The sequence below is a fragment of the Pezoporus flaviventris genome, unplaced genomic scaffold (assembly GCF_033815535.1).
Source record: "Pezoporus flaviventris isolate CSIRO_AGI_PZ_B2104156 unplaced genomic scaffold, CSIRO_AGI_Pfla_v1 ptg000158l, whole genome shotgun sequence".
Taxonomy (NCBI): domain Eukaryota; kingdom Metazoa; phylum Chordata; class Aves; order Psittaciformes; family Psittacidae; genus Pezoporus; species Pezoporus flaviventris.
Window position 1 is genome coordinate 137787 of NW_026892706.1, and position 25142 is coordinate 162928.

The 25142-nt window shown below is 53.3% G+C and overlaps 3 protein-coding genes across 6 annotated transcripts in view; 1 reads left to right on the forward strand and 2 right to left on the reverse strand.

The window, feature by feature from the left end:
• The window catches only part of SGSH (N-sulfoglucosamine sulfohydrolase), a 294044-nt gene that overhangs the window by 72612 nt on the left and 196290 nt on the right, over positions 1-25142 (forward strand). The gene's annotated exons all lie outside the window — the stretch shown is intronic.
• Positions 3378-6854, reverse strand: CHMP6 (charged multivesicular body protein 6). Its single transcript, XM_061479883.1, has 8 exons — positions 6719-6854; positions 6407-6516; positions 5807-5894; positions 5183-5269; positions 5005-5070; positions 4679-4759; positions 4403-4457; positions 3378-4058 (listed from the first exon to the last, which is right to left on the reverse strand). Exons 1-8 carry the CDS (start codon positions 6779-6781, stop codon positions 4006-4008), a joined length of 603 nt encoding a protein of 200 aa, XP_061335867.1. The 5' UTR covers positions 6782-6854; the 3' UTR covers positions 3378-4005.
• RPTOR (regulatory associated protein of MTOR complex 1) overlaps positions 8336-25142 on the reverse strand; it is a 113273-nt gene continuing 96466 nt past the window's right edge. The window contains exons 30-36 of one of the 4 annotated variants that reach the window (XM_061479959.1): positions 22058-22105; positions 15929-16035; positions 14084-14211; positions 13898-13984; positions 11206-11322; positions 10812-10941; positions 8336-9693 (exon numbers count right to left, since the gene is read on the reverse strand). In XM_061479959.1, coding sequence (XP_061335943.1) covers positions 9625-9693; positions 10812-10941; positions 11206-11322; positions 13898-13984; positions 14084-14211; positions 15929-16035; positions 22058-22105 — 686 coding nt within the window. In that variant the 3' untranslated portion in view covers positions 8336-9624. The remainder of the gene's footprint in view (positions 9694-10811; positions 10942-11205; positions 11323-13897; positions 13985-14083; positions 14212-15928; positions 16036-22057; positions 22106-25142) is intronic. The other 3 variants (XM_061479961.1, XM_061479960.1, XM_061479962.1) reach the window with 3 other exon arrangements.

The following is a 25142-nucleotide window of genomic DNA, read 5'->3' on the forward strand; positions in this document are numbered from 1 at the left end:
GGGGTGGGCGGTGATGAAGAGGAGGAGGGAGATGGAAGAACCCCCTGCAAAGCTCTATAAAGAAGTGCCTGGCCCTGACTTGGGGTTTGGTGGGGAGGGTGGAGGACAAAGGATGCGTCCAGGGTTCCCAGCAGGGTGGAACTGAGGGTTGCTGCTGGGGGGGGACAGAGCAGGGATGCAGGGATACAGGGGCAGCTCTGCCCAGCGATGCTCCTCAGCACTGCAGACCTTGGGGGCCGTGTCGGGGGGCACAGGCAGCCCCCGGCTCCCCAGGCAGCGCCGCCATCCAGCTGTGTTGGCATAGAAACTGCCAGGGCTCTGCCACCGCCTCCCACGTTACACAACCCAATTACACAGCAGTGAAAGGGCTGCTGCCACTTAATGGCGAGGGGGGAGAGGCTCCCAGGCTGCCGGGGGGACAGGGAGGCCTTGTCCCCAAACCAGCTCCTAGACAACGGCCAGAGCAGCGCCGGGGCGGGCTGCGGGGCAAGAGAACAGAGCCCCAGCGAGGGAATGAGCCCCGACTCCGCTGCCTCCCGGACACCAGGAGTCTATTTAAAGGCAGCGGCGCTTGCATAACAGCGGCACTAATTCCCTCTCCCCCACAGCCTCATGTGTCCACCCATTGGCAGCAGGAGGGTCTGTGCAGGCAAAGCCCACCCTGCTCCGCCCCGGCACAGGGACCGTCTCTGCAGAGGAGCAGGGAACAGGGGCCCTTCCCCAGCTGCTGCCACACAAGTCATGTTAAAGGCCACGGTGGCTGGGTCCGGCTGGAAGCACCACAGAGGCTCCGGGAGCCATCACCAGCTCCTGTAAATGCTCAGGGACTGGAATCCATCATCACCTTCACCCGAGCCGTGTGTGTGAGGGGCAGGATTAACGCGGTGTCCATCCCATGGCACAAACCTCGCAGTGCCACCGGCACATCGCTGCCTCAATGACACGGGAGGACACTCCTGTTTAAGCCAACATCTGGCCAAGCACAACACAGCTGGAAGGGCTCCATGCCCAGCTCCCGCTGCGGGGGCCGGCTCCCACCCCGCTGCCCCAGCTGAATGGGTACGAGGCAGCGTTCACCATTAACACCGCTCAACACAGGCACCTGCGCTCCCCGGGCACAGGAACCCCGGCCCCGGCAGGGGCTGAGCTGCCACCAAGGGTCCGGGTGGGAGAGACCCGGAGGCCTCCCACTGCCTCCGTCAGTAGGAGATGGAAACCCAAACCAATGAGGAAGTAGCGGGGGGCAAAGCCCCAGCCAGTGGCTCAGCACCTCCTGGGCGAGGGGCCCTTGTCCTGTGCCCACAGTGGAGCAAGCACAAAGGTGGTCCTGAGCTGTGGCACCCTGCAGACCTGTGTGGGTTTTGAATGGTACCGACCCGCAGCGGGCTGGAACTGGATGAGCTTTAAGGGCCCTTCCAAGCCAGACCAGTCTGGGATTCCACGGTGTAAGAGACTCAGCCCAGCTCAGCCGTCCGTGGCACCACGGCTGGGGTTTCACGGGAGCCCTCCTGGGCAAACAGGGTGGTTTCTCTATCACTCACGGAGCCTGCGCCGAAATTTCCTGCCACATCTCCCCCAGGAGCAGGGGGTGGGAAAGGGGAGGAGGGAGGCAGCGCCTCCAGCACAGACACTGTGAAAACACGAGCCTGGAAGAGGGATCGGTGCAACCGTCAGAAACCCTTTATTGTCAGAGCACACGCAGAGGTCACCCACCCCTCCTGGCTCTTCTCTCCAGGAGACGCACGCAATGCGGTTGGTGCAGGGATCGCAGGAGGAAGCCGCTGGCAATCTGCTCCCAACTTTCCTATTAGTTCTGTGAGCGGCCTCGTGGCTGCATTAACAAATACCAGGGGCTGCATCAACCCCTTCAGCGCTAACCCCACTGCCGCTGGACCAGCCTCCTCAGGGATGCTGGCTCCTGCCCGTGCCAGGACGCTCCTGAGAAAGCAAAGTGGAGCGCACAGGCTGGGGGTGCTCCCTCCTCCTCCTCAGTGATGCGCCAGCCCTCTTTAACAGGGCTTGCACAGTGGTAGCAGCAAGAGCTGTGCTCCGGGAAAGGCCCCTTCAGGAGCTCACGGCTCAGGCCGCCATTCCCCCCTATGGGCTACAAACGGAACAGGGCACGGGCGAACGCGTCCAGACCGGGCCAGCGAGGAGCGAAGGAGCCGCGCAGGGGAAACGTTGGGACAGAGCCAGGGCGCTGCTGGGGACAAGGCTCCCTCTGGTGGGCAAAGCGCGCATTGCAGGAGCGCCGAGCAGAGCAACTGCTCTGCCGGGGGCCCAGCGCACTCAGCTCAGCCCCAAGGCCCGCTTTAAACCCATCCCAGAGGAAGGTGCTGGCTAAAGCTGTCCTGGTCGGTAAACACGGGCCGAGGCTTTGCTGTGACACGTTGAGGGCGGGGTGGGACTGAAAGCGCTGCGGCTCCCAGGTGCAAACCGCCCCGAAGCCACACGCACGGGGGAGGAGGAGGATGCCCCGGCTGGTCTTTGGAACGTAAGAGAGATGACACAGAAAGGACGAGTCAAGAACAGAGCTGCTGCTGGCCCATCACCACACAGAGAGCAGCACAGCCTCTGGGAATACTTATTATTGTCTAGCACCAGATCACATAACCCCAAAGGCAGCCACAAGAAGTCTCCCAGGACCCGCTGGTCCTTCTTCTGCTGTCACAGAAACCGGGACTAAGGGTTGTGGCGTTGAGAACATAATAAATAAAGATGCGCAGTGTCCTGAAGAGCAGCTGCAGGCCGACAAGTACAGCTTGTGTCCAAGAACAGCCACATCTGCCCACCGCCTGCCTGGCCAGGCAGCATTCCAAACCCCTCACCCGTGCCGACCCCGCGCCGCCACACCGCGGGAAGCACCGGCCCATCCACAGCATGGATGGAACTGCTCTGCCCTCTGCTCGCTGAGCACTCGTTGGAGGGTTGATCTAAGCTTCATGTCAGGTACAGAACGAGCCTCACGTTTATCCCAGCCTGACCTTTCCTGTCTCCGACCCTGCAAGGAAATATCAGACACGAGCCAGCAACTGGAAACAGAATGGATCCTGGCCCAGCGGAACGCTGCAAAGGTGAACTCTGGCACTGGTGCAGAGCCAGGCAGGGACGGCTCCTGGCTCCCAACGCAGGCACAAGACTTCTTGCTGGGATTTGAAGAGGCTCATCAGGTTCCTGTCACCCCGAGGTCTCATTCGGCACGATGAGTGCAGGCAGATGGAGCAGGAGCCCAGTGGGAATGATTACCAAGCGCCCCTGTCTCATGGCCAGCACAGGGCAGCTCATCAACTGCACCGAGATCCGGCTTTTCCTGTGTTAGCATCACTGCTGAGGCATCCTCTGACCTTTGCTCAAGTGAAAACACCTCACTCATGAGCTGGCTTTACACAGAACCGGTTCCAACCCGCAGCATGAAGTGTCACTGCCTGCGGAAGCTCAGGCTCGCTGCCTCCTTCCAGGCTGCCTGTGCCCCTCCAGAGCCTCATACACCCCAGCCAGTTGGATCTGCACGAGCACAAGGGACACCAGCAGCTGCTCCACAAACAGGATCAGAAGAAGGAAAGCGAAGGACTGAGGGCAGAGCAGACACAGCGTGGTCTGAGGGGCTCCGAGGGCAGCAGTTTGTTCTTGCCCAGCCATTTCAAACACTCCATCGCTCCAAGGGTGGCATCTCCTGGGGATTCAGTCAGAGCAAAGGCAGGTTCTTCACTGAGATCAGACCTAGAGAAAGCAGGTGGCTTCCCAAGTTGAGGAGCTGCTGTTTAACCCCGTGACGGCGCAGCTGAGTGACTTCAGGGTTTGAGTTACAAAAACAGAAAGCACTAGAAAATAATCTTGATACAAGAGCAATGATGAGCTGAGGTTCCCCTCCCCGCACAGGGAATCCTGCTCCACATCTGCCCAGCACAGCTGGGTGCTGCCGAGGCATTGCTTGTTCCCAGCACATGCTGGGATGGCAAACTGTCCCCGGGGAAAGGTATGTGGGGGAATCCCCAGCAGCAGGAGTTACGATGCTGCCACCAGCTCTGGCTTTGGCCTGTTCTTGATGGATGATGCTTCTGTGGAAGAAAAAGAACTTTGTTACAGAAACAGGGAATGCAAATGAGCTCCAGGCATCTCCTTGGGAGGAACCAGGACTTGGGAACAGGAGATGTAACAAAAAGGAACTCCTGAAGACGAATGAGCAGATGCCAAGTGAGCAGAGACCAGAGCCTTGCGTGCTCTTAATGCAAAGGGTTGGCTGGGTTTGTCAGAGCCATGTGGGGGAACAGCCCAGATGAACAGGGCTTCCAACCAGAGGGTTTGTGCTCCTTCACAGTCACTGAGACAATACTTACACTAGGAGAGGGTCTCAGAACTGAGAAGTAAGAGAAGCCAAAGCTGCAGGGCACGTAAAGCATACCTGGGATCTTCTCTGGAAGTGGCTCAGAAGGAACTTCTGGAAGCTCCATCTGTTCCTGCAAGAACATGGAAGACAACACATGACACATATCTGGTGGTGGCACTGACCCCTGGAGTGATTAGCCTGAATTATTGACACAATAACTGGGCATAAACAGGAACAACTGAGATCTCGGGGGGGATAAGATAAACTATTGAGAATGGGAAAAGATCCTTTCTCCCCTATTACAACCAGCTTCCTGAAAACGTGGGTTTACAGTGGTTACATCAGTCCTACCTGAGTAATAGCATTTAATTCTTCTAGAATGGCATCTTCATCCTCCTCTGTCAGGCTGCCAGCCAGTATCTCATCTATTTGCTGTGAAAGAGAGGATGAGAAAGGCTCCAGTAAACAACAGCGCAGCAGAAGCAGCTCTCAGGCGTGTACCATAGAACCAGGGCAACGGGGTACCCAGGAAAACTAACAGCTACATCACCTGCAGGCAACTGGGGTTTTATGCCTGATTTGAGTGCCTTCGAAATAAAGCTGGGAACACCTCGCTCCTCAGAGAAGCTCTGTATGGCAGGGAGCTGCTCACAGCTACTCACGCACACAGTACATACCCTCTGGTACTCCACAGCATCCTGGGTTTCACCTATTATTCTTTCTACTTCTTCTATTGACATAACCTGAAGAAGAGAACCAAAACCCAGACGTGAGTGAGGTCTGCAGGGTAACGGCTACAAACAGGCAGGACTCTGCCAAGTCCAAAGCCTGCTCAGCCAGCCCGGTCCCACCAACCTGGTGCATCTTGTGCAGACATTCATTGCCTATTTTCAGGCCCTCGATGACCTTCATTTCGATCTGGGTGAATTCAATATCCTGGACCTGAAACAGAAAGGAGAAGGGGAAATGTCAGGGGCTGCCATGCTCCCGTTGCTGGCCAGGTACAGACTGCAGGGAACCCAGAGGAACTGCAAGCAGAAAGCAGTCAAGAGCCCTTTCCCTGTCAGTAGTTATGAACACACACACAAAGCCTCAGCACAGGCAGCTGCAAGAGCACACCCAACACCTGTGCCTGATTTCCAGCTGACAGCCTAAGCTGAGGCCACAGCTTCCACAGCCACCCAGAGCAAACACCCCCATTTCTGCAGCCCGGGCACTGAGGGGAGTTTCTCCAGCAGCTCTCCACACCCTGAGGAAAGCTTTAGTAATCTACCAACCACACGTTTCACACATGCCCTGCCCTAGAGAGTCAAAGCACGCTCACTGCTTTAGGGAAGAGTCACTGCGCACGTATGATTCCAGGGAACTTCAGGGATATCTGCCCTGTGGACAGAGGCCCAGAGCTCCAATAGGGCTTGAGAGTCAAAATGTGATCCCATGGATGCAGAAGGAACGCCAACCCCAGCCCCGGGTCCTCACCATCCGCTCCAAGTTGCTGATTTGGTTTTCCGTTCTATCTAGAAGTTGCTCTTGGTAACGCTTCTTCTTCAGCAAGAGCATGGCTTTCCTGGGGGAAAGAGGAGGAAAAGCCCCAATGAAAGCAAAGCAGCCTACAAAAACCCCATCCAAACCGCACGTGTTAAGTGCTTTCTCCAGAAGAGCCTGAAGCCAGGCGCAAGTTAAGTGACAGCTCCAAACCGTCCTTAAGTGACAGCTCCAAACTGTCCTTAAGTGACAGCTCCAAACCGTCCTTAAGTGACAGCTCCAAACCGTCCTTAAGTGACAGCTCCAAACCGCTCCTGGAAGGAAGAGTCAGGATGAGCAAATTCACCGCCCATCCACAAAGCCGGCCACTGCAATTGCAAGCGTACGCGCGGGGGTAACGGGAATAGGCCCCTTGCACAAGGAGCTCTGGACACCCACGGCCGTGGCAGCAACGCGGCCGCTGCTGGGTTAACCCCGCTGCGGCACGGGGGCCGTCTCGCCCGGCCGAAGCCCAAAGCTTTAAACCTCCCTTCCGCAAGGAGAGCCCCGACCCGCGCCGCTGCCTCCGGCACCCGCTCCCCGCCCCGCGCTCACTCTTTCTTGCCGTCCTTCAGCAGCTGCCGGGCGAGCGCTCGCTCCCGCTCCAGGTTCGCGTTTATCCGCTTCTGGTACTGCTTCAGCTTGTCCCGCTGCTGCTTCAGTTGCTGCAGGAGACAGCCCCGGGCTGTCACAAGCCGGGCCCCCACAGCTCCCGCCCCGCTCGCACAGGCCCGGCCGCCTCCGCCGTGCCCCCGGGGCCGTCCTCAGCGCACCGCGGCCGCGCCACCCCCCCCCCCCCTTCGTCCGCGGGGACCCGCTCGGGGCCGGGACCCGCGGCGCTGCTGCCGGAGCCGGGCCCGCGCTCACCAGCACCGCCTTGTCCTGCTCCGTGACGCGGCTCCGCCGCTTCCGCCCGAAGAGGTTCCCCATGGCCGAGCCGCCGCCGCCGCCGCTCCGTGATCCGCTCCGCCCCGGCCCCGCTCCTGCCGCGCCCCGCAACGGCGGCCGCGCACGGCCCGGCCCGGCAGAACGCGAAGGCGAAAGAAAGCGCGGCGCAGGGAGGCGCAGGGGCCACTGGAGGGCGCTACGGGAACGGGCAGGAGAGCGGGGATGGGGATGCAGGGGATGGGGATGCAGGGGATGGGATGCAGGGGATGGGGATGCAGGGGACGGGGATGCAGGGGATGGGGATGCAGGGGATGGGATGCAGGGGATGGGGATGCAGGGGATGGGGATGCAGGGGATGGGATGCAGGGGATGGGGATGCAGGGGATGGGGATGCAGGGGATGGGATGCAGGGGCTGCACTGCTGCAGGAAATGTGATGGGGCAGAAGCAGCCAAACCGCTCCCAAGTCCAGAGCAATTCCACCTCTCCCTTCCCATCGTGTTCCACAGCTCAACCATGTCCCACAGCCCCTGTCCCCCCAAGTCTGCCCGGGACCTCCCCCCTACAACCAGCCCCTTGTCTGCAGGGAAACCGCCCAGAAACACAGAGCCCATCACCTAAAATCTAACTGAGGCCACATCTCCCCCCTCCTGCCCCAGGAAACGATCCTCAGACCGGGAAGTGTTTCTGCATTTATTTTTTATTAACCATTTATTTGTTGGTAATTGTTTTACTCTCACATTACAATCGTGTGGGGTTCTTTATATATTTTTTTATTATTATTTTTTTTAAATAAATAGAGATAAGTGAACTTTTTAGGTAGGATGCTCTGCGGATCCTTGGTTAAACTTCATGATTGAAACCTCTGCGGCAGCCCTGTGACAGCACAGCCCTCAACACGCACACGCTCAGATGAAAGCTCGACAGGCCCAGCCAGTTAAAAACCCTTCCTCCTGGCCTCAGCTCCTCTCGGGAGCTCCAGCTTCCACCTTCACCTGCTGGAGCGAACACTGATAGAAGTTAAAAACCTAGGGGGTTCTAAGCTGTGCATGTTAATGGGTTACGTGCAGCTCCCATGCCCCGGCTCTGCGCTCATCAGCTCCCAGCATGGGCAGGGTGGAGGAGATGCTGGGACCGAGGTCGGAGCAGCACGGGAGCGGGTTGGGAAGAGACACAGCTCTGTTAGACCGTAATTCACTTTTGGTAACTCAAGTGGACTTTTAGGTAGTTTTGCTTATGGTTAAAGCCTTTGATTCATCATCCTGTGAAGGGGCCCCCGGCCTCCCTGCTCCAGGGGGGACAATGACAGTGCTTAGGACAAGGATACAGCACCCAGCCTTCAGCATCCGCTCCTCTGCTGTGGCTCAGGGTCCCTCACCAGAGCCAGGCACGCTGTGCAGGCACCACGGCAGAGGTGAAGCCTCCACTGCACAGGGAGAGACCGTTTCTGGCAGCCTCATCGCTGGCAGAGGTTGCTGGGAGCCTGCAGATCGGCTGGAAGGAAAACTGGGAATGCCTGCACTCCGCAGGTCAACCTTTGCACCGTGCAAGTTCTCTTCTTGGCCAGCTGAATCACACCTCAGCAGCACCTGGGAGAAAAACTGTCCTTTGGCTTTGCCTCCCCCTTCCCCACACCCCTCCCCGGGCCCCCCTTGGATTTCAAGGGACAGAAACATTCATTATTAGACATGGAAGGTGTGGGAGGTGGAGCAGGCTCTCCCCTGGGGAGCTCAGACGAAGCTGTTCTGCTCAAAGCAGGATGACCTGCAGTCTTCCCCCCTTAGTGATTCTCTTGTGCTCAGACCACGTGTGGTTATGTGCTCAGTTCTGCAGGGACACAGAGGCCACAGGCACCTTCACATGGTGTGTGCAGCTGTGTACCCACAGCAGCGAGTGTCCAAATCCTCCTGAGCATCACCTTGCTGGGTATCAGCCCATCAGAATGAATGAAAGCCCTGGGGCTCCCTCACTGCTGGGCAGAGCTCCCAGGCATCAACGTGTTTGTGGAGCTCACCATGGGCAGAAGGACAGTGACCGTGGAAGCAACAGTGACCAAGATACCCCAGAGCCCCCACCACTGTGTGACCTGCTGGAGAGTGCTTAAAGAGTGACTTGCTCCACGTGTGTTGGGATGTTGGAGATGTTCAGTCTCTTTCTTCCCTCTTCGTCCTGTATGTGCAAGATTACAGCACGCTGGCATCCTGCCCTGCTCCTGTCATCTCCTCAAGCCCTTTTCTTAGATTCTCTACCTCCCCTTGCCACCAAGTCTCTTTCTGTCTTTGCTTCCACTGGAGAGGATGCTGCAGAGCGGACGAGGTCCATGCAGAGGAGACACTTTCCCACCTCCCTCGCTGATGCTCCGTTTAGGAGCGTGTGCACTGTTCTGCAGATGGACAGGTCAGGCCTCGTTGCACTGTCCAAGGAATTCCTGTTTGGCAGAGGGTAGGCAGCAGCTGGAGGGGTCCCATGGTCTGGTTGAACGCACAGAGCTGTAGGTGAGTCCTGACTCCAGTCCTCAGAGCAACCTATGCCCCAGCAAAACAAAGAAACGAAGACTAAAGCAGAAAGCCCTTTTCAAGGGTATTGCCTCATCCAAGCTCAGGAGCCGTGTTCCTAACAGAGAAGCCAACCACTGGAAACAAAAATAAAACGTTCCTTTTCTGTAGCTTTGAGGACATAGCTGGAAAACAAAAAACTGCAACAAAAAAAAAGGAGATCCTCTCTTCCCCTTGTCAAAATCATCAGTAGCTGAGTCAGGAAACGTTCAAGTTACGGGTTGCAGCAGCAGCCAACACGAAACATTCAAGTCGATAATTTCACTATGTACATGATGGTGAGACACGGCCCTGCCCGCTGGGACTCGCTCCAGCGCCGCTGCCCCCAGCGCTATCTGATCCGCTTCTCCACCGAGTACACCGAGATGTAGTAGTCATTGCTCCCGACTGCCAGGTGGGGCTGTGGAAGGAGCACACGGGGATGAGTGTCCCGGGGTTCCGCAGCACCGAGGCACATCACAGCTCACATTTCAGCACTGACGCCCAGATGCTCAAAGGCTCTGAAGAGCATCTGCGGACGCAGCGCTGACGGCATTCCTGCCAGCACCTACCTCATCCCAGCGACTTATAGCCCCATTTCAGCCAGAGGGGAAAATGATGGGACTATTACTTGCCAACTGCTAACATAATTTTTCTAAATGGCTGCAAATCTGCTTGTTAGGAGCAGGCTGAGAATTAGCATTCACTGCACTGAGAGCCCCGGCACAACCCCAGCACAGAGACCCAGGCTCGGCAGGGCTGTGTGTGCATATGTGAACAGTAAAACATCACAAATGATTACCCACGTCCTTCTCCATCCCTCACACTGTGGGACAGCAAAATCACCCCTTAGCTTCTTGCAAAGCAGCCTTTCAAAGCCAAGGAGAGGAGATTTCCTTTACCCTTACTGTCCTCAGGATGTACAACAGATCCCAGGCAGTAAAACACTGTCCCTCTCCCTGCCCAGCTAATACCAAACCATCACAGGACAGCCCAGCTCCTCCCTCCTCCCCTCCAGGCCCTTTATCTTTCTGATCTGCTGCCTTCTAAAGTAACTCTAATTAAGCAGCAACCAGATTTCCCTCTAACGAGGGCTGCAGCCACCTCAGTTGAGCCATATTCTGAATTTCGTTTTTACTCTCATTCACTCTGGACTGATCAGCTTACGCCTTTCATTTCTGCAGTTCATCTCCCTGACGTGCATTCCCCTACCTCACAGCATCAGGTCTTCCTAAAGCCTTAGGTAAGGTGGTGTCAAAGCAGCCCCAGAGACCTGCGGCTGAGCCTGTGTCTGTGAGGGAGGCAGCACGGAATAAATCAGCACATCAACTTGTGTGTGCTGGAAGTGAGAGACTGCACCTCTCCAGGCAGCTCCTGGCAAACTCCCCTTGGAGAACTCCTGTGGCAAGAGCTACGTCCTCAGGAAACCAGGCTGGGCAGCAGCTCTGTGCTGGAGGAGTCTCCTCACCCTTCCCTCTGCCAACATTTACATGAACTGAGAAATGCAAATTCCCAAATCCAAGAAGAAGGAACACAGACCCAGTGAGGATGGAAAGCCAGGCAGCTGATGGCTCCCACTCTCTGCCCCATAAAGCCATCGTAGTATTTGATGTTGTTGATCAGCTCCCCGTTTCCATTGTAGATTGCAGTGAACTGGTTCATGGAGCCACTGGAAGGGAATCAAGAGAACATGGCGTCACCCAGGACGTGGTAACGTTACCCGCATGTGACACACGAGGGGAAGACTGTGCATCGCCACTCCAAGGCACCAGCGCAGAGGTTTCACTAGGGATAAAATTCCTGAGCTGCCAACATGGGAAAGAAACTGCACTGTGTGTGGTGAGGTTAAACCAAACGACAACCCCAACCAAACCCATGTCTGGGGAGACAAACTGTCCTCCCCGGGGATGCAGGAGATGGAAGCAGAACTTACCAGGCAAAGAGGTTAGCTTGTGGGTGAATGTCAAGGGCCGTCAGCCCTTTGACGATCTGAAGGACCTTCATGGACTCTGGCATCCGGGGGTCAAAGAACCGCACATCGCCGTTCACACTACAACACAGGAGTGCCACAGCGTCAGGCTGCCCCAGCCAGCCCCCAAAGCCCAGGAGATGCCTGTCTGTGAGCCGAGCACCTCCGTCGGGAAGATCAGGAGAGAGAAGATGCAGCCTTTGCCTTCTGCATCACTACGGCTCAGTTCCCACCAATGCCACTGACATTTGGTACCATCCACAAGGCATTAAGTGCTTTGCAAGCAGCTCTGCCCTCAGGAGTGAGCTGTTATTACTTTTATCACTTACAGCTCATCGCTGAGTGCGAGTGCCTTTACTGGTATGTCATACTCAATACACCAAACTGCACGTCAGGCCCGAATTCCTTCTCCTTTTCACGGTAGGAAATTGTATTAGAGAACTCTAACCAGATGGGATCTGCCAGTTCCATCCATTACACCAAATGTCTGGTCACAGATGCACAAACCCTCATGTCCAAAGCACTCTGTGGGCCAGATGTAACAAACAGAACACTCAGGCGATGGTTCCATCCTACTAGTAACAGCACCAGGGGAAAGCAATGATAGCAGGGACAGGATTGTGTGCTTAGCAGATCAAGCACCTTTCAAACACCCAAGATTTCATTTTGCTAAGTCATCTCTCTCAAATACATCAGCAGAATCACATTTGTTTGATGTGAAGAGGGTGCATCTTTCCTACAGCCCTGGACCACGGACTGAAGGTTTTTGCTGCGGTGCATCTGTTGTGAGCTCCTTGTAAGGGACTGGTCAAGTGGTGCACAGAAAGACAAAGGTGTCTTATGGAAATGAAATATGGAATCCATAACATGGATCTTGCTGGCAGCAGCAGTGAGGCTTCTGGCACCATGGCTTTGAAAGGGTTATTTTTTCCAAGTCACTGATGGCCTTACAACTGTGAATCACCCCACAGAGCTCAGAACAAAAGCATTAAGAAGCACATTGCCTCCAGTTTCTTTACCTCTGGAATACCTAATACTGCTCAAAAGGCTGTTCTACAGAATTACTTACAGCAACACAAGAGCTGCAACTCCAGCTGCCACATAATTAAATTCAAGACAAATTAAACTTGAGGTTGATTTAGATTCTAAAGACTTGATGGAAATACTGTTTGAGGGAGATCAAATAGATGGTAAATTCATTTAAAGCTTGGAGTCTTTATTGACTTGAAAATGGTTCTGAAGGCATTGGAAAACCATGCAAGAGCTTTAAAATGGAAGTGAAGGTCTGTGATGAGGGGACTATGTAGAAAACAAATCCCGGTTGACTTCTTGCTGCCTGTTACTATTTAACAGTAGCTAAGCTACAAAACCAGGATATTCTGAAGGTGTTTAAGGTCATTTTCTAGCAGCAGGGTTGGCCTGATGGAAGCAGACCTGCTGGTGGCACTGTGGTGGCACTAGCACACAGATTGAGGTGGTTGGACCCAATATGACACGGTCAACCAGCACCAGGCAATGGAGAATGTCCTCAGAACCACCAGTCCTGCACTACTAACTCCTGCCTCTGGTCTGGAGAAAGAGGTTCAGAGCAGCTCAGGTTGAGGCTGAGAGAACTGCTCCACAAGCCACACAACACCTTCAAGGTTGTCAACCCCTCACTACACCCTAACACTGGTCTTTCTTGGATCTTGCTGTCAACTGAAGAAGAGAGTAAATGGGAGAAACTGAGAGCAAGGTGCCTTGCTCAACAAACCCAGCTCCTCTGGGATGAGATCTGACCTGTCTTTTGAAGCACACCGTTTTCTCATGTCTCTTCAATCCAGAACAAAGCACCACCTGCTGAGAAGGGCACTGAGGAGAGGGAAAAAACGAGCTCCAGACTGCTCTGGCCACAGATACAGGCCTGACCCTGGGACTGCTGAGGGAGATTACAGAAAGGAAGATTAAAAACTCTAATATGTGAGCTCCACAGAACTGGCAGCTGCATCCCATAATCCTGCGCTGGAAATCTTCACCCGTTTGTGCTGGCCCATCCCCCGCCTCAGGAATGCTCTGAATCCCACAAAATTCCTGTTTATTTTCAGTTTGTCATCAAGAAGGAGCCTTTCTGTGTGCAAACACTGGCTTTGTGACAGTAACTCATACTCTGCTGTTCTTTAAGGGCCACGCAAGTATATGCTGCTCCTTCCACAGCATTTACCAGGCAGGAGAAACGGATTTTCATGCAGAAAATTGCCAGACAGAGAAGTGATCCTGCGCAGCAATATGTCCAACAGATGCACCTTCCACCTTCCCGCTCATGTTCCCTCTCCAGTGACACCACGGGGATGTTGGCAATGAAGAACAACCACCCATAAGACATACTATATCTAGCTCAGGTTTCTGGTTCACTCCATTCCTCCCTCACGCCTCGTGACAGTGATTTCAGCAGACGCCTTCTTGTTTACTCTCAAACCACTCTGAGAGGCTTCCAAGGGAAGCTTCGCATTTCATTTTGCCTTCCCTCCACCACGTTTGGAGCAGGAGTTAATCACCGAAGCAAATACCAACCTGAAGAGCTTTATCCTCTCAGCTTGTGAAGTACCAGAGGCGAAATTGAAATAGAAAAGCAAAGTGTGTTGAGGAAGAAAAGAGCTCTAACGCTCCAGCCTGTTACCTGACGCTCATGATGTTGCCTTCAGGATGTTTCTGCAGGTATGCTTTCACCACCCAGGCTGTGTGCTCCCGGTAGGTCATGACGCGGCTGAGGAACAAGCACAGAAACGTTGTGAAGGGGACGAGGAGGAGGGAAGGTGAGGAAGGAGAAGGTGAGGGGTGAGTAGAGGGGAAGGACGGGGGTTACCATTCACTCAGAGCCATCCTCCTGTCGAAGACGCGGATGGAGCCGTCCCCCAGCCCCGCCACGATGAGTGAGCGATGAGAATCACACGAGAGGCTGGTCACACAGCTGTCTGCTCCAGTGGGGATGTCCTGAGGACAAAGCACAGCCACGCCACACTCAGACTCCGTCTTCAAGTCACTACGGTCTTACGTACACTGGGCACTCTGTACAGACACAGGGTGCCCGGACAAGCTGTGGCTGCCCCATCCCTGGCAGTGCTCAAGGCCAGGTTGGATGGCGCTTGGAGCAAGCTGCTCTAGTGCAGCTTAAGGTCTGTTCCAACCCAAATCATTCCGTGACTCCAAGATTCTAAGCAGCACAGGGAAGCAGGGTAACAATCCAGAGGCAGGCTGGAGCTGCATTAGCTCATTTCACACTTTGGTCCTATTTTTGCTTCCAAGCACATTCACCTTTCCCTGCTGCTGTTCCCAGCTGAGCAACGCAGCTGCTGGTGAGAGGCTCCAGCCTTCAGGGCTGTTCTCAGCAGCTCCTCCACTGCCCAAACCCAGATCCCGCCTTTGAAGACAGAACAATCAGCAGAAGTGAAAATGAAGTACTTGTTTCTTCAGCTACACCTCACATGCTTCCCAAGGAAGGCTTCTGGAGCTCAAAGAGCAGGAAGGAGCCTTTATTGGCTTGGATTGCAGAGCTTCTCTGCTCCTTGTGCTCAATTTCACTTTTCCAGTGTTACTGAGTCAGGAAGTTTCAATCACCTGAATTTCAACAGAGCCCATCTTTGCAATTAGAAAAGAAACAACATGGGTTTAGGTACTTTCAGTGCGATCATTAATCATTGTCATTTAAAGATTTTCACCTCCCGAATTCTGCTGTTCCCTAATTTGCATAGAAAAAGTTATATGCGAAAGTAATTAAGATTAACATAAGCTTCATTATCCTGCATTGCAGGGTCAAATGTGGTAATTAATGCTCATTCAAGGATAATTAATTTCTAGCAGCTTTGCAAACCAGCCTTCCTTCCTTCTGCAGCACGGTGACTCCATCCTCACAGACCAGCTGCTGCTTCTGCTTGGGTTTCTGAGGGACTTCCATTTGAGTTGCACTGACAGGAATGTCTGCAGCATCTCTGCCCTAGTGCAGTGCACAGGACGACTGAAACGCTGTTTAGTGCTGCCTGGGTGCAGCAGTGAGATGTGAGCAGCCCAGGGTGCCCCAGTGCTGACACTGAGGTTGGTGCTGGCAGGTTCATGGGCACCTCTGTGCTCTGACACCCGGATCAGACAACACGGAGCAAACCCAGACCCGAGTCAGACTGGCCCAAGCTGGCAGCAATCCCATGGGCTGCCCGTGACAGGCAGGAACACTCGTGCTTCCATCCTGTAGACCACTAAAGTCCTGACTTGGGTGAGGACTAAGCGGGCACACGAGTGTTCTCCTCACGGATGCAGCGTTCCTGAAACCAGGCCTTTGGCTGGCAGCGTTGCTCTGCTGTTGGCTCCGTGTGCCTCCAGAGATGGCAGCACCACATCCGAACACTGCCACCACCCCACCTCACCGCTGACTTTCCCCAAGAGTCTTTATGCCGTTGATGCCAACGACGCACAACCCCTGCCTGCATCCTGGTGCCTGCCTCTGGCTTTCACCACCTCACCCTTCCCAAACACTGCTGGGGAATGACAGCAGCAGCTTCCAGGAAGGAGCTGACATGCTCACCAAGCACGTGTGGGTTTTCATTTCCCTCCGAACGTGCTCTAAGCAGATGACTCTCAGACCCTGTGGCTGTGCACTCCCCACACGGGACCTGCCCTGGGAGGGGAAAGGGGAATGGGACGAAGAGGCAGGTGTTACCTGTACTTTCATTTCCCGGTCTGTGTCCCAGATCCGGATTATCCTCACATCTCCTGACGTCATCAGGAGCCCGGTTTCTTGTTCCCAGTCAACCACCATTCCTGCTCCTAAGACAAAACACAGGCAGGGGGTGCACGTTACTCTCCGCATCAGCACAGGCAGAGCTGCACTAATCAGAACACCAGCTCTCGGGACCTCATGGTACAGAAACCATCATTATTAGAGGAAACATAAAATTACACCCACACATCCTCCAAATGGGATCGAATCAGATGGTCCTGGATTTGAGTCCAAAATACGTCCCCAAGCTCTCGTCCAGCCTCAGGGCTTAGAGAGGCTGTGGCGCAGATGGGGCCCTACAGGCAGGTGAAAGCAGCCCTCCATGGACACTGCTGGGGACTGCCACAGGAGTTAATAAATCAGAGAATCACGGAATGGTTTGGGCTGAAGGGACCTTAAGGACCATCTAGGTCCAGCCCCTTGCCTCGGGCAGGGACACCTTTATGCTGCAAAGTCCAACCAACCCCACACCTGTGGGTTTTCCAGGGAGGCTCCCAATCATGCGGTGAAACCACAAACAAAACCCCAGGAGCACCACCCGAGGGACCCAGGCAAGGACTCCGGTTTGTGTGTGCTCCTCGCCTCAGGCAAGGCTCTCCCTCGGCAGAGGCATCCTCCTCCTCCTCACTTCACCCTCTCATCCACACCAAACAGAGCTGCTGGTGCTGGGCAGTGTTTCATAACCACGTGCAGCCTGGAGTCAGGCAGTGCTCTGCAATGCATCAGCACTGCAGGCTCCTGCTGCGAGCCAGCGCAGCCGCCCTCGGAGGGACTCCTCGAGCTCCACTCCACAACTTGCTTGTTCAGAAGGTACAAAGGTGAATTTGTCTTGATTTACAGCTAGGAACTAGCCCCAAGTGGGAAGTATAAACCTACCTCTATGTGCTCTGTGTCACTAGAGAGCCATAAGTACATTTTACCAGACCAAACACCTTTACAGGGCACAGATGAGTACAGCGGCATCCTATGAGCACCAAGTTTTCTTCAGAGATGATGAAATGACCTTGCTTTGCACAGATCCAGATACAATATTTTGCCCATCTCCCCTTCCTAAGCATCACATCCAAGCCATTTCCCGATCTTTGCTGCACACCCCTGAGAAGATAACTGACGTTTATTGACAGTCCAGCATCATACTGCAGAAACTCAGGGCTCTCAGCTAAGCTGAGCGCTTGCACCTTTATTTCACGAGTCAAACTGATTGTCACTTCAGCTTGCCTGGTAGCTCAGGGGCTGCTAGAGCCCAGGCAAACGAGCAGGCAGTGATTTAGATGATAAACATCACTGAAGCAATCTGTCATGTTTATGGTCCATGCGACAAGATAAACCTGGCAGGCTGAGACAGACACCGCCATTTCCATCTCCGATGGAGGTAAGGAGGCAACGTGCTCATAGGCAGGTTTAAAGCTCCCGCTTTTCCAGGTGCATTCCCCAGTTTGAAGAAGTGGTTTTCCTCACTTTGATCAGCAGTAAGTCCCCAACCTGCTGCGATTCCCAGTGTCTGCTCTGTGGAGGGGGAGACAGAGGAATGCGGAGCGATCACTGGCATTCCTGGTGCTTACCTTGGTGCATGTGTCAGGAATTCAAGCACCGAGGACATTTAGTAATGCCACTGAGGAGGCTGGGGAAAGTTTCACTGAGGGAAAAAGCTCCAGAGGGGTTTTGCTTTATGTAAAACAGCACACAGACCTCCTATGGCCTAACCAGAGAGAAAGGACAAGGGATTCACCCTGAACCAGGAGCTGACAGAGAGCCCACGGGTGGGAAGAGAGGAGGGAGATGAAGATCGTGATGTTCCAAGCAGTCAACGCAGCTCCAGCCTTCCGTATAAAACTTCACTAGTCCATGCAAGTGAGAACCTCTGCTCTCTGCAAGAGGGCAGTGCAGTGTTCTGATCATCCCCTAAGAAGGGATCTTCCCTTTCTGCCGCCAGCCACCTCATTCTCTCAAGAAAAGATAAAGTTGCATTTTTGGTGCTTCTGCTTCGTGGGTGGACTGGGCAGCCTCAGGGTACAGGATGCTCATTGCACCCCACAATGCAGGCACCAGAAATAACTGAATATCTGCATAAAGCCACAGCTGAGAAGTCCTGGCACCTTCCCACTGGGATCCATCTGCAGCCTGGAGCAGTGGTGGGTCCTGGCTGCCCTGGCAAAGAAGTGGGGGAAGGAAAGAGGGAAAGGAGACCCCAGGAAGCGACTGGGAATGCTAAACCAGAGCTCAAATGTGGCTGAGAAGAAGAAAAGCCTTTGTACATAAATTTAAGTCGTTCACAAGTGTGCAGCAGGGAGGGAAAGCTTCTGCTGAGTGGGAAATGTCACATTCAAAGATGACACTCACAGTAGGAAATGAGACATAAATAGCTGCACTATTTCTATATAGGAACAAACGTTTCCATAGTGGAAATGATGGAGTATTGGCTCAGGTCTATATGTTAAATTCCCAGTATTTTGAGATGAGAAGCAAATGTGGGACTAGATACTAATTATCATTTCCTTTTTAATTAACAGAGGTCCTCCTCCAGGATGTTACCACTGAGACTGCAGCTCACCTGCTGGGTCTTGGCTTGTGCGTTTGGCATCCGAGATGCTTCCCAGCCTCATGCTGACAAAAAGGTAACGTTACCTGCACCCTGCTCCCTTCTCCCCACAGGACCAGCAAAGCCACAGCCCCGGGGCAACCTCCTGGTAAAGGCCAGTGGTAGAACCATGGTACCCGCAGCAAGCCCCGAGCTGCAGGAGCAGGCACCCCTGCAGCACACCTCTTTCAGTGCGTAGTTTCTTAAGGTTACAATTATCCCAGCAGGAACGTTATGTTCTCAGACACAGAGCAACAAATTTTCCACAGCTCAGGAAAAGAAATTTTTAAAGGTTTGTGGTGGTTGGGTTTTTGAGGGGTTTGTTGGTAGTTTTGAATCTTTTAACACTTACTTGCAGTTCTGTATGAATCATAGAATCCCAGCCTGGGTTGGGTTGGAAGGGACCTTAAAGCTCCTCCAGCTCCAAGCCCTGCCACGGGCAGGGACCCCTTCCATAGAGCAGCTTGCTCCAAGCCCCTGTGTCCAACCTGGCCTTGAGCACTGCCAGGGATGGGGCAGCCACAGCTTCTCTGGGCACCCTGTGCCAGCGCCTCAGCACCCTCACAGGGAAGAGCTTCTGCCTCAGAGCTCATCTCAGTCTCCCCTCGGGCAGGTTAAAGCCATTCCCCTTGGCCTGTCCCTACATCCCTTGTCCCAAGCCCCTCTCCAGCTTTCCTGCAGCCCCTTCAGGCACTGGAGCTGCTCTCAGGTCTCCCCTTCAGGAGCCTTCTCTTCTCCAGGCTGACCCAGCCCAGCTCTCTCAGCCTGGCTCCAGAGCAGAGCTGCTCCAGCCCTGTGATGCGAGTAAGATGTGGGTTTATAACACAAACCAACAGCCGTTCTTAGAGCTGTAACTCTCTCTGTCTGTTCCTTCAGGACTCCCCCTGAGCACGGGTATTTGTCTGGATGAGACAGCTCCTCGTATAAATTTTGGTAACTAACAGTGGTGCTGAAAGCAGCTGCATTCCCAGGGTCTGCACTTATTTTTAACGTCACTGGAACGCAGCCAACCTGTACTTGGCATTCCAATGAAATCAGCAATATCGACGCAGAACACAATATAAAAGCATCCTGGATTCTAAGTGATGATTTTCTGTAATCATGAGCCCTCGTGGTTGAGCAGTGGAGCACATCAGGGTTTTAATTTCCAGGAAGCCGTGGGAGGGTTGGGTGACCTCACTTGTCATTAATTTCTACAACATCCTTCCACAAAGCAGCACTCTCCTCCAGCCAAGGACTGTGCAGGGAGAGGAGTAGCTCTGGTGCTGGGAATCCAATTAAAAGCACACAAACCCCTGGAGCCACAATCTCTCCAATTACTTCAGTACCCTAAAAAAATCTGACCAGAAATCAGTGTTCTCTTCCCAAACTTCTTACTCCTAAAGGGCAAGATACGACCCCTGGGGAGATGCTGGGACACTCAGTCTACTGCTCTCCCTCCCGCCTGCTCTCTGGTACGAGCTACTCCGTGGCAGGCTGCCCCATGCATTTCCCCATGGAAATTCCCTTGCAGCAAGCTGCTGAATTCCACTGTTCCCCCCCCAGATCACTGACTGGCTGCCGGAGCAGTCAGCAGTATTCACCACGGAGCGCAGCCTCCGAGGGCAAGGTCCTGCTTTCCTGCAGAGCAGGTATTTAACGTCTTTCCCTTTGTTTCAGAGGCCCCAGGAGAGCACTGAAGGAAGCCGGGAACTGCAAGTGCTCATTTGTTCTTGCTTGGCATCAGTGCACATTTCTCGAGGTAACAGGTTATGGCTGTTTACACACCAGCACCAACAACCCCCCCCAGGCAGCGAGGGATGGAGGTGGGACAGGGCAGGTGGATATTCTCCTGTTAACAGTCTCCTTTGTATCCCCATCCAGTCACGCTGATGGGAGGTGGTGCAGGGCTGAGCTGAGCCCCCCCAGCAGAGCTCTGATGGAGCAGGAGGTGAAGCAGCCTGGCAGAGGGTCACACTAATGCTTCTCCAGACGCCTCTGAGCTCAGCTGCTCCTCGATGCTGAACGTGTCGACTGCAGCTTTGCTCTGCGCTCACTCGAGCCTTAGGGATTCCCAGGCTGACTTGCTCAGTGGCCTGGTGTGACCTGGACCATTAAGGCACTGGTCTGCCTCTGATTTACCACTGATTGCAGTACAGCAGTGCCAGTGATTCCTGCTGAAAACCAGCACGCAGAGACGTGAGAACAGAGTCCCCTACCCTTTTGATAAAACCTTCTGGAAGCCTAGGCAATGAGAACAGATTTTCTGTGCTTTGGTGACAAAACTAGTATATTTTATCTAAATATTGCTGATATATTTTGCTGTCAAGAAAATAGCTCATCTCATCCGTTTTTATGACGCTTTCAGTGGGAGCAAGGAATCCTCTTGCTGCATTTTTCACTAGGAGAACACCCAGTGAATGCTCTGTATTGATCCACAATTACCGGTGTGCCTGCGACACAGGCGACCGCTTGGCATCAGCTGTATGGATCCAGCACAGGACTGGCTGGTATTTCCTTCCATGTCGGGATGCCCAGTTTGCCCAGAGGGAATTCCCTGCAGCTGAGTCTTGCTAATTTTAGCCTTCCCGTTTGCCACTGGGTTTTGAGTGGAATGCAGAGCCAGGCAGCCAGCAGCTACACACCAGCTTTGTTCACTTCCAACCCAGTGCTCTGCCTCTGAAAGGCGAGAGAGAGATTTGCAAAGACCTGATGCTAAAGAGCTCCACATCACCCCCGCAAGCATCTTCATCCTATTCATTACTACTGAACACTCAGCTCTTATCAGTCAGCAAACGTCAGTAATTGGTGAACAACCCAAGATGACTACGTCAACATGAACGCCCGTGGATGTGCACGTGGAGCTGCCCTGGCACATGAGCCATCTGTTTCCTCGGCAGCAGAGGAAGGATCCACGCTCTGGAGCAATGGAGGCATTGCCCAGCCCTGGCTGGGGAGCTCATTTACCTTCCTTCCACTTGACAGAACTGGGAAAATTTATTAGGCATATCCTTGCCAAAAGTCCACTGTTCTCAACCTCCTGGGAAAGCTTCATCACCTTCTTCTTTTCACATGGTCTTTAGAGTGAAAATGGATCACAAACAGAGCCCCATAAACCCCACGTTAGCTGAATGGTGGTTCACGTGTGGGACCGGTCCTCAACCCCTTCGGTTCAGGGATGCTTTGAAATATTCCAGGAAAAGAGAGACTTGTACACGCAACCCCCCCAGCTCCTCTCCCTGCAGACGGCTCAGAGTACAACAGGAAGATGCCCTTTTCCCAACACTTGGCTACACTGACACCCTCCCTGCATCTCTCACAGCTGGTACAGACATGGACACAAGGCAGGGAATGGGAGAGGTAGAAGCAAAGCTTTCCAGGAGCCACATGGACCCAGCAGTCATTCAAACAATGCCAAAACCACCAATCAACCAACCAGTCAACCAGCCCAAAGCCAGACAAGATCCTTCCCACCCCAGCTGATCAAAGGTAACAGGAAAGAAAGCACTCACCTCCCTGCTTACTTCTGTCAAGATAGATTGAAACCCTTCGGGCCAGACCTGTGAGAAGACAGGGATTAAGGGGTTGATGCTAAGGGTAAGTTGGTCAGCCAGAGCAAAAATAAATCTCAAAAAAGGGTAAGAAAAAAAGCAACTCAAATTAAAGGAAAGAACATAAAAGAGAAGCAGAAGCACCAAGAGCAGCACATGCCTCCATCCAGAGAGCAGGCACCAGTTCAGTAACAGCATTCCCTAGGAAGCCATCAATGGCAGCACTTGGCATGTGTGAAGTGAGTATTCTGGCTGGCTGACAGCAGCACAGATCTGACATTTCTTCGTGAACAAGGAGCCTATCCTTCGCATGATCTGCTCCCTGCTCTGAAGTAAGAAGCATCGAGAAGTGACAGACAGAAATCCAAGTCACTCATGTCATCTGTACAAACTCAACCCAACCCAGCCCAGAACATGAGGCTTCTGCATACGGAAGGCCTGGGCTCCCACTGCAGCCAGGGCTCCTTTGCCCCTGCTCCAGCACACAGCTACCTGGAGCTCTGTTTAAACAACTCATAAATGGGAATTAGCCTCAGGCACAGACTGGTTTCCAGGCACTGCAAACCCCCGGGCGAGAACAGAGCAGGGCAGCAAACAGGGAAGTGACAGGCACCTTGGGGCAACCCTGGAAGATCTTGCACAGGAAGAGACCTGGCTGAATCCTTGACTGTTAGAAGCAATGTACTGGTTCTCTCTGCTGGGCTGGAGAAGGGAAAACAACACAGGTATCCGCAGGGCACACGCACGGAGCCAGGGAGAAGAGCTGAGCAGACAGCGCTTGCGAGCCGTGAAGCAGCTGGCTACACTTCTGCGTTTTTCCCAACTCCAGGATTTGTGCTGTCAAGGACAGGGCCGTCCTGAGCGGGGAGTTGTGTCCTGTTCCCCTCTGGCACAAGAAACAACACAAACCATGGCAGATGGGGGCAGAAGCAGGAGCTCGGCCACTTCTCCTATGAGCCACCAGGTCACTGCGCTGCTCGCCTGCTCCCCTCAACCTGCGGCCCTCAAACACCCTTTGCTATAGAAACTGCCAGAATTCCCAGTCTCGGGCTGTGAAATGACAGCTTCAGAGCACCTCAGGTTTGGGTTCTTCCTACGCTGTCCGAAAATGCTCGGTTTTAACTGCGCCTTTTGGAACACTGGGCTATTAACAAGATGAGTTCTGCTGTTTTCTCAGCCCCCTCCATCTCTCCTGCTGGAGATTCCCAATCACTGCCTTACGCTACAGCCTCGATGCTGCTTTGAACACCCGGATTCTGACTGAAGGAGACTTTCTTGGTGCATCACAAGTGCAGACTGAAACAAGATCAAATCAAAAAACCTCATACAGAAAAGAGAGGGGACCCACACAGAGGTTTGCCGGTGTTCAAATACTTACATACCCCAAGTCTCTAGGCAACTATCAAGTGCAAAACTGGGGCTAGGTTTAACACACTAACTTGGCTCTGTTGGCTCATTTCTCTTACCTGAGGCTGCACACCACAAACTAGTCCTTTACAGAGTGTACAAGTGTAAGTCCTGTGCCTCCCTCTGGTCTGCTCCCCCTCTCACACAGCCCCTGAGTAAGATATTGCTGACTTTGGACAACCTGGGGAGGTTTTTCAAGCTTCCAAAGGATGCACAGAGGTATTGCATATTCCTCTCTGCTTTTCTAAGTGGGAAAATTGCCCAGAGAAGTCAGTATTCTTGTTGCTGTCAAGACAACTATCACATTCAGAGACGAGTATGGCAGAAGGAAAAAGGATGGGAGAGAAGAGAAGGAAATCAATAGCAGGAGCAAACAAACTCCAGTAAAACTCCTGAGCTCTGCAGCTTCAAAGATGCATCTCCAGTTTTATGAGCCAGATCTGGACCACAACTATGGTCTTGTCAGCAAAAGATCACTGTTGAAGAGAGTGTCATTTCCCAGGGGATGTGATCCACATAGCTCTTTTGAAGTGACTACACTTACTTCTCTCTCCAGAAAGAAATATGTCCTTTTCTTCTGAATCTACTTCTATTGCTCAGAAGGTGAAAGGCAAAGAAAGCAGGACCCAGACTTCTTAAGGCCATAAGGGAAAGAAAAGGGAAAATAAAACAATCTTAAAGAGAACAGACTCAAAAGTTTCAGAACTCCTGTTTTGGCAAGCACAACCATTCAACTCTTACTGCTGCATCAGCTCTTGCCCCAGCCCTTACCCTATTCTGTCACGTCGCACGTCGATGCTAACAATCCTTTCTGTGGTATTAAAGGCCTTGTAGAGAGGAAGGCACAATCTGCAAATGCTGTGCCTTGGGAAGGAAGCAGGAAAAATGGGATTAGGCCGAAGGAGCTCAGCCTCCAGCTGTCAGCATCCTCTCCGAACCCGACTGATGCTGCAGCACAGAGCTGGTGACCAGGGCAGCCTGGGGGAACTCCAGCTGTTAGAGAACCAGGGAAGGAAGATCCTGAATCCAGGGATAGTAAACACTTATAAACATCCTCTGGGAAAGCTGGTGTTGACAAGAAAGAAACACAAACCAACCCACTGAACTACAAAGGGCAACCTGAGATGATCACTTCCCTCTCCATCTGAGGAGACCCAGGCCCTTCACCATTTGGGGCATTACCACTGGTTTCCTCCTGCTTTTACTGACACTTCCAAGAGAGGAGGTTTTGTGTGACATATCAAGGCAATTTTCAGAGCAGGCTACAAACTTCTAGCAGCTTGTCATCAGCTCTGTGCACATAGTGCAGTGAGGCACAGAGCTCACCATTACCTCAAATCCAGTTCCTCTTTCCTGCAACACCATTAAGGGAAACATAACAGAGGAGCACAACAAGGTAACCCTAGTAAAATCCAATGAATAGCTAAAAGAGCTGTGTCAGGCTCCTGTGATGAACCACAGCAGTTCAGAAATGAGAACTGTCAGATTTTAAGGTCAGGATGAATTATGATGGTCATCTCATCTGACCTCCTGCCTTGCACAAGCCAGGGAGCCTTGCTGAGCAATTCCTGCACCAATCCCACAATGAGACTGAACCACTGCACATGCAGCCTTGATTAGAAACATCCAAGTGACAGAG